The sequence below is a fragment of the Oncorhynchus clarkii genome, chromosome 4, assembly GCF_045791955.1.
Source record: "Oncorhynchus clarkii lewisi isolate Uvic-CL-2024 chromosome 4, UVic_Ocla_1.0, whole genome shotgun sequence".
In the NCBI taxonomy this organism is placed as follows: domain Eukaryota; kingdom Metazoa; phylum Chordata; class Actinopteri; order Salmoniformes; family Salmonidae; genus Oncorhynchus; species Oncorhynchus clarkii.
This window is the reverse complement of record NC_092150.1, coordinates 57209675-57221101: the sequence shown is the minus strand read 5'-3', so window position 1 is coordinate 57221101 and position 11427 is coordinate 57209675. Positions and strand designations below refer to the sequence as shown.

At 41.3% G+C, this 11427-nt stretch overlaps 1 protein-coding gene across 1 annotated transcript; it reads right to left on the bottom strand.

Moving 5' to 3' along the window:
• Window positions 1-1542: 1542 nt before the first annotated feature.
• On the bottom strand, window positions 1543-11205 carry LOC139407738 (NF-kappa-B inhibitor epsilon-like). Its single transcript, XM_071151594.1, has 6 exons — window positions 10508-11205; window positions 7700-7802; window positions 6345-6555; window positions 5045-5133; window positions 3970-4218; window positions 1543-2492 (listed from the first exon to the last, which is right to left on the bottom strand). The coding sequence occupies exons 1-6, from the start codon at window positions 10843-10845 to the stop codon at window positions 2424-2426; spliced, it is 1059 nt and encodes a 352-aa protein (XP_071007695.1). The 5' UTR covers window positions 10846-11205; the 3' UTR covers window positions 1543-2423.
• Between the last annotated feature and the right edge of the window lie 222 nt (window positions 11206-11427).

The following is an 11427-nucleotide window of genomic DNA, read 5'->3' as shown; positions in this document are numbered from 1 at the left end:
TTGATATGTAATATTATTGTATCAATAAAAAAAAAACATATCAACCAAATTGCCAATTTAATAAATAGAATACATGTCGATCTCCCAACAATGTAATAAAAACAATATCAACATTTTTCCAAAACATATTGCAATTAAAGTATTGAACCATTTATATTGGTGAGTTTTAATTTATCCACACTGAAAAGCACACGTTTGTAAAGTTACATATCCCTCAAAAGAGGAAGCCAGGTCAGCCAACATACCAGCAAACACATGCAGTTATCTAGTTGAGGAACACTCAACTCCTTGAACGGAGTTGAGCATCACCTTAGCTAGCAGTTATCTTGACAATGAAGTTTTTTGTCCAAAAACAGACATTCTACAAGCAAAAAACACTGAGTATACAACACATTAGGAACACCTTCCTAATATCAAGTTTGTCAGTGCATGGACTCTACAGGGTCTTGAAAGCCTTCCACAGGGATGCTGGCCCATGTTGCCTCCAGTGCGTCCCACAGTTGTGTCAAGTTGGCTATGTCCTTTGGATGGTGGACCATTCTTGATACACACAGAAAACTGTTGAGCGTGAAAAACCCAGTAGTGCTGGAGTTCTTGACACACTCAAACCTATGCGCTTTTCACGTACTACAATTCCCTGTTCAAAGCACAAACATCTTTTGTCTTGCCCACTCTCTGAATGGCACACATAGACAATCCATGTCTCAATTGTCTCAATGCTTAAAGATCTTCCTTTAACCTGACTCATCTACATTGAGATAATTTCCACAACCCCTGCCAAACAGTGGTTTCCTAATAATCCGGACAAACAAATTAGCCTTGCTTATCTGGCTTATTCTGGAGGATTGACTAATTTTGTCAAGTCTAGTTTATGCCCAAATAATGACTTAAGTCACTCAAATGCTTGTGAAAGAAAGTAGGCCAACATACAAATAGAAGGTAAAACATTCCCCACAAACAAAGAAGAAATTAATCCCTCATTGAAAGGCTTCTTTTTTCTCTGGTCCCAGTCTCACCTTGAGCCTGTGTCTGAATATTCATTATGGGCAGACAGAGTATACAGAGAACAGACAAGTGATCTGGGTGAGTGGAATTTACAGACTTATTGTACTAAAGAGGGTTATCAGGAAGAATCAAGCAACAGGCAAATAATGTTTTACCAAAAGCTGCTGACAGGAAAATGAGAAATAAGGAGTTTAGTTATCAATGAGGCTTTGTTCTCCCAAGTCAGCATCCTACAATGTTTAGAACAATTTATTGGATGGATTTGCTATACATGTTGAGTCAGCAATAGCCTGCTAACAACTAATTAAAATGTGAGTGTTGTTCAACCAGATTCTTCGCCACAAAACATCTAGTCTACAGTATATAATCTACATAATTGCTTAAATCCTTAATTCCAGATGCCATCCTTTTTGTATTATCCTCCCTGCTCAGACAGATGTGCATATACAGTACTATAAACAATTAATGACACTTCAATTAAAAACTTCAAAGATAGATTTGACAATGACCCCCTCCCCCCAAAAAAGAGTGAAGCTATAATCTTATTTATTTTATTACAAAATATATAAGAGTTTGAAAGTGTTTAAGAGAAGGCAAAACATCTAAACAAGCCAGTCTGACTCAGTACACCATAACAAGGATCATTCCTGATATATCAGAGATGGAGGAGAACAATGGTAAAATAGGGAAGATTTTACTGTATTGAAAATACAGCTGTTATGATTGTGTCTTACCAATAGCGGAAAGAAAATGCATTCAAAGCAGAAACCGAGAACTGAAACATACAATGAAAGATATTAAATTATGACGAAGAACTTCTCTCCATTACAGATTTAGTAACTAAAGTATAATTGAAAAACATTTTCAAGCTGAAACAATGTTCATTTATAGCATGACAGCAATGTATTTTCTGTGTTGGAAACTACATTTCCCACTATAATCAGTTATTATACACACACACGTGATAAAGAGGTAGATTCCCTGTGTACTTTATAATGAAATTAAACATTTTAATTTAATTATTTCTGCTCATATTCATACACTAGGTTTTGGTAGTAAATCAGTTACCTTGTATGAGAAAATGTTTCATTTAAGTCTACATTAGATTTTCCTGCATTTGAAAACAGTTATCAACCATCAAATTATATGACAGACACCATTGTACCACTTTGCTAGCAGAGAATAACTTTTCAATGTTAGTATCTAAAGAGTCCACGCACTCACATATGCACACACACACAACAACGATAAATAACCCTACAGCAAAGATTTATGTAAATGAAAAATCACATTTAAAACAGCAAATTACAAACATGATTGATGTAAAGCTACACTTTTCTGACAAGGCTCCATGATGATGTTCAAGAGGTCAAATGTCACCTGTTGTAGAGTATTCAGGTGTTGAGAGAAGTACACGGTCAGAATGGTACTCTAACCACTGACCTGCCCTGGATTTGGATGTCATCAAAAGGGAAAAGAGCAAGGATCTGAAATAAAAGCATATGGTGGGGGTTACATGTCACATTATATGTTCTACCTTTGGCCAGACAATAGTTCAGTCAGTCTCCTTCACAACAGGAAATAAGCTGGAGATGTTTCACCCCCACAAAGCATTAAAAAAATGTATTTCAAGCACTCAGTGAATATTAGATTGAGTCACATGAAACACTTTGAGCTGGTTTCCCAGACATTCACTACACGACCAAGAATATTTGGACACCTGCTCATCAAACATCTCGTTCCAAAATCATGGCCATTAATATGGAGTTGGTCCCCCCCTTTGCTAGTATAACAGCCTCCACTAGATGTTGGAATATTGCTGCTCGGACTTTCTTCCAATCAGCCACAAGAGCATTAGTGAGACCGGGCACTGATGTTGGGCGATTAGGCCTGGCTCGCAGTCGGCGTTCCAATTCATCCCAAAGGTGTTCGATGTGGTTGAGGTCAGGGCTCTGTACAGGCCAGTAAAGTTCTTCCACACCAATCTCAACAAACCATTTTTCTATATGGACTTCACTTTGTGCATGGGGGCATTGTCATGCTGTAAGATGAAAGGGCCTTCCCCAAACTGTTGCCACAAAGTTGGAAGCACAGAATCATCTAGAATGTCATTGTATGCTGTAGCGTTAAGATTTCCCTTCACTGGAACCATGAAAAACAGCCCCAGACCATTAGCCCTCCTTAACCAAACTTTACAGTTTGCACTATGCATTGGGGCAGGTAGCGTTTTCCTGGTATCCTCCAAAAACAGATTTGTCCGTCGGACTACCCGACGGTGAAGTGTGATTCATCACTCCAGAGAACGCGTTTCCACTGCTCCAGAGTCCAATGGCGAGCAAGCTATACACCACTCCAGCCGACGCTTGGCATTGCGCATGGTGATCTCAGGCTTGTGTGCGGCTGCTCAGCCATGGAAACCCATTTCATGAAGATCCTGACGAACAGTTCTTGTGCTGACGTTGAGTGTTGCAACCGAGGACAGACGCGCTTCAGCACTCGGCGGTCACGTTCTGTAAGCCTGTGTGGCCTACCACTTCACAACTGAGCCGTTGTTGCTCTTAGACTTTTCCACTTCACAATAACACCACTTACAGTTGACCGGGGAAGCTCTAGCAGGGCAGAAATGTGAAGAACTGACTTGTTGGAAAGGTGGCATCCTATGACAGTGCCATGTTGAAAGTCCCTGAGCTCTTCAGTAAGGCCATTCTTCTGCCAAAAAGTCTGTGGGGAATGCATGACTGTGTGCTCGATTTTATACCCCCATCTGCAATGGGTGTGGCTGAAAGAGCCAAATGCACTAACTTGAAGGGGAGTCCATATATGTTTGTAAATATAGTGTAGATTAAGGCTATTACTATAGTCCTGGACTAAAATGCATGTTCAATGGAGAATCTGCATTGAAAGTGCTTTTTAGTCCACTACAAGGATTGTGTGTAGGACTCTGGCCCTTTCTCTATATCTCACATCATCATTGCCGCCAGCTAGATCCAGTGCCGTCTCATCCTCTATGTTCCTCAGCATCTTATCAGCCCCGGATTGGCAGAGCAGGTTGGCGATGGCTGCGTCCTGCCGGCCAACGGCGAGGTGAAGTGGCGTGCAGCCGTTAAACATTGGCACGTCCACATCGGCTCCCTTGTTCAATAGCAGCGTCATAGAGACAACGTCATGGAGCTCCACTGCCATATGGAGAGGTGTTTTACCGCTCGTACCTTCCTGGGGGAGAGAGAGAAGACAGACATGGGTTAGGGACTCGATAAATAAAATGTGCCCTCAAAATAGGATATGAAGGGCGCAAATGGAGGGAGCAAAGGGTCAACAAATCTTAGTAAAGGACATTTTACAAGCTGTCCTCTTCAATACAATATCTATAAATTCAAATACTGAAAACATTCAATGAGGCAGCTTGATATCTACTGTATAGCATGTTTATTTCGCACAGAAAGATATCTAGGGTAGTGTTAGGTCAGTCTACTATGTTGTGTTCTATATCTATGTGTGTCTGACTCAGACTTGCTGGCCTGGGCCTCTTCTCTGACGAGTCTAGCTGCTCCAGAAAAAGCCCCCATTACGTCAGGCTTTCTAGCCCAGCAGCCTCATGACCCAACTCTAATTACGTTGTCATGAATCTATCAGAACCTGCTGAGCTCAAGGCCATATCACTATCAGTCTCACTACAGCAGTGCACAAGTGCAGCAGGTGGGAGTACAGTAAAGTACATAGCTTGAAGGAGACACTGTACTTCTAAATAAATACCATGCACTCATTATGACATGATGCATTCACTTAGGACAGTATAGTGTAGTTTGATCATCTATGTCGAGGTAAATATTTCTCTGAGGATTTAGCTATGACACATTGAAGTACTAACTACAGTATTATTGCACAATGTAATGCACTACATGAGTAATACAAGTCCAGTGAGCAAAATTGTCTGAAAGAGGTTTTTTCAATGTATTTATCGAAAATACTTTTCTCAACATCTAGTGCTCATAGCGAGGTTATTGTAACAGAGTACACCCGGGGGAGTAACTGGACTAACCTGGATGTTGAGGTCTGCCCCTTTTTTCATCAGTAGCTTCATCAGACGATGCTGCCTGTTCACAGTGGCTAGGTGGAGAGAGGTAAGACCTGAAAAAGACGACATTACTTTCAAAAACCACCTTTCTGCATGAGCGATTTGATGAATTTGAGTAGATGTTATAGCTAGTATCAAACAAGAGTCGGTAAGGTCATACCACGTCACTCACAATAACCTACATACCGAACAAAATATACAATTGTTTACATCTATAAACATGATTCACATCTGCAAAGCCTACTAAGCCAGGAACATCGAAAACTAGCTAGACAGCAACAACGATTCATTTACACCAGTTGTCTCGCACTGTGCAATGTTGCAATAAAACAACACGCGAGGTGGGTACATCCTCGGATAGACGCCAACACATCAACAGGAATTGACACTAAATAAAGAGCCATCACATCATGGGATCATTATAGCCTCGTACACAGCCTACAAGCTGATCATCCTGGGCCCTGGTCAGTAGGCAAAAGTTATGGAATGTTCAAATAGAAATACATTAAAACAGATCTATGAAAATCCCCACTTAACATTCAGTCGGTCTCCAAACAGGCTCTCAAAGTGCTTGATAGTGCTTTGATATGAAGCCCAATAGCCATCACTGTTACATCCTCAGAAAGCATGAGCTCCTGTGTTGGGAAAATCTTGTGCAATACACCGACACATGCCTTGTATTCAAGATCCTAAATGGCCTGGTGCCCCCTCCACTCAGTACTTTTGTTAAACAGAAAACCAAACATATGGCAGCAGATCCACAAGGTCTGCCATGAGAGGTGACTGTAATAGTTCCCTTAAGGAAAAGCACCTTTAGTCAATCTGCTTTCTCTGTGAGAGCTTCCCATGTCCAGAATACACTGCCATCAGACACACAACTGCACCACCTATCACAATTTCACAAAAAACATGAAGACATGGCTAAAAATCAATCAGATTTGTGAACATAATCCCTAGCTGTGTATTGCTGCTTTCCATGTTGTCTGTAGCTTGTGAGGTGTGGAAACACTTTGTTGCTTTTTGTGCTATGTTGCTCTGTCTGCATGCTATGTCTTGCTTGTCCTATGTTGCTCTGCATGTGCTCACTGCTCATTGAATGTCTGTATTGTAATTGTTTTTATAAACCTGCCCAGGGACTGCGGTTGAAAATGAGCCGGTTGGCTGTCTGTTTTGCAACAGACATGTCAAGGTAGTCCCTCCCTGTTTTTCTTTTTTTTCTCCATTCTCTTTTGGAGCCAAATTAATACAGGCCCTGCTTTCTCACCTCTCCAGTTCTGGGACTCGAGCACAGGGGCCAGCTTGCTGGAGGAGACATTCCGGATCATCTCAGTAGCGCACTCGACCCAGCCCTGTTCGCAGGCCATGTGGAGCGGCGTGTTCCCCTCCTGGTCCTGCAGCTCCAGGCTGGCCCCGCTCTCCACCAGGTCCCGCACCACCGACGAAAGGTTCAGGTAGGTGGCTAGGTGTAGCGGCGTCTGGGAACATGCATACAAAATAATAACTCCCACGGGTAGACTCAATATGGCCGCCAGCCCACCCACCACTGAAAATTGACTAGGATGGGGATCGCCTTTTTTGTAATTCTATGGGACCACGTACCAACCTGAACAAACCAACAAAGGGTTAGTATGGGAGGATGGTGTGATATCTGACTTGGAGTCAATATGTACCCTCTTTTCAAAGTTTCATTTGAGTACAATCAGGATTACTAAGACCCGATATAGGAGCTGATCTTAAGTACAGTAGCTAGTATTTATAACTGAGCTTTACTATAGAACTCTAATGCCAAGTGAGGTGATTAGAAAAAATGCATTGGTAGGCCTGAGACATCTCAATGTGAAACTCCTGATTGAACTGGGTAGGGCTGACTAATATAACCAGTAGGGCCACTATTGCTTGTGTGGCTTTTGGTAAACGCTAACAGAACAGAGAGAGAACAAGGTGTGAGTCATGGTGCAAAATGCTGACTGTCATTTCTGACCTCCCAGACATTTCTCTCCGACCCATCAGGATGTCTCAAACGCCCCTTCAGCTTGCCTCGACCCCCCCTCATACCTCTCTCACCTCTGTAAGTGACAGGTTACACACCCCACCCCCTTAATGTTCAGTCAAAGCTCCTCTTAAATATGCACTGTCCAGTTGCACATTTCTCATCTATGACTGCGTTTTCTCAGGCAGCCCAATTCTGATATTTCTTCCACCAATTAAAAAACTCAATCAGATGTGATTGGTCAAAAGACCAAATTGGTGATTTAAAAAAAAAAAAGTTAAGGCGTGTAATCTCAGCCTTAGAGACACAAATATTCCAGATAAGATTTCTTGTTTTTGAACACGGGAAAGCAGGGGAGTTTCCAATTTCCATTTAAACTCCCTTAAATAACCCCAGAACCCCTCTCACCCACAGAACCGTTCCAGTGAGAGGATGTACTACTGGAGAAAGGGGAAGAGAATGCTCTTCAATTACAGGATGCAGAAATAACATTATCATCTCTGTTGTTGTCATAAACATTGACAGTTGCAATCGTCAAGAGGAAATATCATGAAGGTTAAGTAGTTTCAGTACACCAGTACCCGTGTTGAGGGTGTAAAGAGAAGGGGGTGTGGCTGTGTCTTCTGTACCTGGTACAAGTTGTTCTGAATGTCTAAGACATCTTTGGGGAACAGCTGTATCAATTGGTGAGCGAAGTGTTCATCTTCATGGATGATGGCTAAATGCAGGAGTCTGGAGGGGCGACAAAAACAAACCATTTCTTATAAAAATGTCAATCATAAATCTATCAGATTTTTACATTGCAGTTGTCACAAAGTGCTTCTGCAGTAAACCCGCCTAGGCCACACAGCAAACAAAAGCAGTTTTGAGTTGCGGTCACTTAAACATTGCATTCAACTGAAAAGTGAGCAGCCTGGGGAGAGTGGAAACATTTCTCATGACATTCCTAGTTACTTTAAATATTTAAAAAATGTGAGCAGCCACAGGATATAATAAATGGATTTCATCATGTGATGGAAAGATTTACCTGCTGGAGAATTCTTAGAATGTCATCTAGATCTACCTGGAAATGTAACACATAGCATCCCATGAATGAAAACTGCTTAGTAGGCCACAGTGCTCAGTGGTTGCGAATGTTGCGCAATAATGGAACTTTTATGCAAAGAATAGTCATGTCAAGAGGATGTTTGATTCCACAAAGCACTCAAAATATTTATCTTCTCAGTTATCATTTGTTGTAATTGAACTCAAGTTATTTGGATAATATCCTAAGATCAAACAAACAGAACCATCGGGTTATTACTGAATGTTCAGCAAACACAAGCCTCATGCCTATGAACTCCTCAGTTAAAATAGCAAATGCAATGCATTGTGTTCTTTACTGCAGCCCACATACAAAGTCATGACATTTGATACATTCAATCAAAGTGGAAAATAAGAAACCCTTACCCCAAAAGCTAAAGGGGAAGTTCTAGCAGACAAAAGAGCCAAATGCAGGAAATGGAACAAGGCCACTGCAGTGCTTTATTTAACCCTACAATAAGGCTTTCCAGAACACATTGTTCACACACTTCTCCCTACATAGTGCACTACTTTTGACCAGGGCACTCATTGTCTACCTAACTAACTAATGTGAAAGTAGTAACTCGTTTAGCCTATCCTTGTTCCATGCTAAATGTCTTCATGCAAATCTATTTATCATTTAACTTCATTTTAAGACAATCCATTTGACATATAAAAAAGCAACTTAAAAAAAAACTAAAAACATTTACTTGCAAAAGTAAGACCGTAGATTATGATTGAATAACTCCTCTTCAAAGCAGAGCCAGTAGCCTGGTCCCATATCGGTTTGTGCCGTCTTGCCAACTCTTATGGTCAATGTTTGGTGTGACAAACATATGGGACCAGACCACAGAACTTGCCGGCATTCTTTCGACTTTTGAAAGGTACAAGGTCAAATGCAAGATCTTCCTTGGAAAATAAACTTTTTTTTTTAAAGTCTCAAATGGGACTTCCTAGTATGAACAGTTGGGTAAGATAAAACAAAGAAAATATCCTATGGGGAAATTAAATGCCTGCACTGTGGTACTTTCTCAAGTCACAGGATTGATGTAACGTATTGTGGGTTCTTTCTATTGTTAGGTAAATATAGTACAGGTCAGAGAATGCTTCCTTGTGACCTAGTCAGACAACGAGAGCAAGGATATGAAAGGATGTCAGAGAGACAAAAAAGCTGTTACTCTATCAATGGAATGGTTACACAGACTCACTTCGACGTTGAACAATTGATAGCGATCAAGATAATATATTTCTGAGTATGCTGACTCCAAAGACAAAGCCAGGACTGAGTGGAACGCAAAATCACATGTAGAAGGCCGATAAGGCCAACAGTTTGCATGTCTGTGACTGTATGTGTAGAAATTGTATGAATTTCATTGATCATTCATTGATTCATTGATATTCTTGGACCTAGCGAGAGAAGTACTATGTGAACATGTGCCCTGCCTTGTCTATCACGGGGAATTTCCACAGCCATGTCTCTTACACTTCTGCTTTCAAAGTCGAGGCACCCCACAGGAGTCCATCCACGATCATGACAGCTTTCACAGGCTTGAGTGTATCACTCTAAACTTAAACTCTCTAAATCGACATCACATGCCATAATGACTGGGAATAGGATTAACATGACATACGCAGAGGTGAATTTCTCCAGCGCAGGCCAAAACTACAGCTCATCCCCCAAGCCTTTTATTCATTCAGACAGCAACAACACTGTGGGTTGCTTGAATGTTCCGCTGCAAATTCATGCATTAGGCCTAACCTACAAAAATGCATCCATCTTCAAATTGTTATGGTGGTTAACACACATCAGACATGATGATGTCAAAAAGCATCCCCGGTTTGTTGACAGTGGTAATTTTAGTCTATGCTCTCATGGCCAGTTGAACCCCCCTAAAAGGACAACCAAAGAGCAACACCAATCCAATTCTGTCAGTTGTACAGGGTGTGTCTGGGGGTGTCTCTAGGGGCGACGGGTTGAGTTTTAGATTGAACACAAATGTATGGGGTAGAACAGACATCACATTGTGCATTAGGATTAAGTTGGTTGATAATTGTAATCATGGCCCAATTAGTAACTCAATCGTCTATGCTATGCATTTTAGACTGTGAAAATTAATATTATGGACAAAGAGATTGGCATTAAAGGAGATTGGAAAAATCAAACTCCAATACGGTTGGCCCTACTTTTATCTATACTGAAAAATGCATAATAAACACGTTAATGATTGCACACATCCACATATACGTGTATTTCTTGATACATCGTTTCACTTTAAGGTCGTCGACATGGACACATTTTACTTATTCAAGAACATAGGCATAGGATACATTTAAATATGTATTACTTTAAAGATGTAAATGTAAAAAAAACTTACGTGTCTCCATCTTCAGTGATGTTGGTGAGAAGGTTATCTTTATGTTCCAATTCTGTATTCTTCGCACTGTCATCTTCAGACTCCGAAATGTTGCAGCCCTCTATTATCTCACTGAAATTCTCAATAGTTAGTGACGACGAGCCATAAGCAGAATCCAACCGCTCCTCTGTGTTGCTGCTACATTTGTCCCTGGCTTCACTGGATTCAGAAGTCGAATCCCGTACCGGTTTGTTATAGGGATCATCTTTCGTAAAATATTGTAATGATTCAACACCAGAGTCTATTCGGTTATCCTCTAATAAATTCACTTTCCCATTCGCATCTCCAGCGCTTGCCATGGTGGCCTCCGGCCCGCAGTCACTGCAGGTCAGCTTTTCAGGTTTAAACCCTAAAAGGACTACCTGTTGCTTGATGGTGCGAGCAGTCCTCCGTGGAAAAGTCGATCACACCGGAGTAGGAAGGAAATCACTGTTCCTTTGTTGCTTTTCATGCCACCGGGTCGAGCGCTTTTCTTTTCCCGCAAAACTGCAGTTAAATGAAAATAAGTGAAGTCATCTTGCGACACCGTATACATGCAAAATGGGCCGTTTAGTTCAAACCATAAAAATACTTAAAAATCAACAACAGGATTTCAAATAAATTTGGTACGCTCATAAACTGAGGTCAGCCTACATAGTTGAGAGCACGTGAGCAATGAAAGGCGATTGGGTAAGCGCTCAGCTCTGACATTGGGGAATCCCCGAAGGGCGTGGTATGCGTTTACATTACAACCACCCACCAACGCCGTGGAGTCTCCCTGGTTTTACAGGATATGTTTGACCAATGTTCCCTGTACCGTGCGTTCATATGTCTATTTATAAACTAGTATGTCCCAACCGGGAGATTCACAAGTGAAGTAAATAGGGAGCTCATTTTTCAGT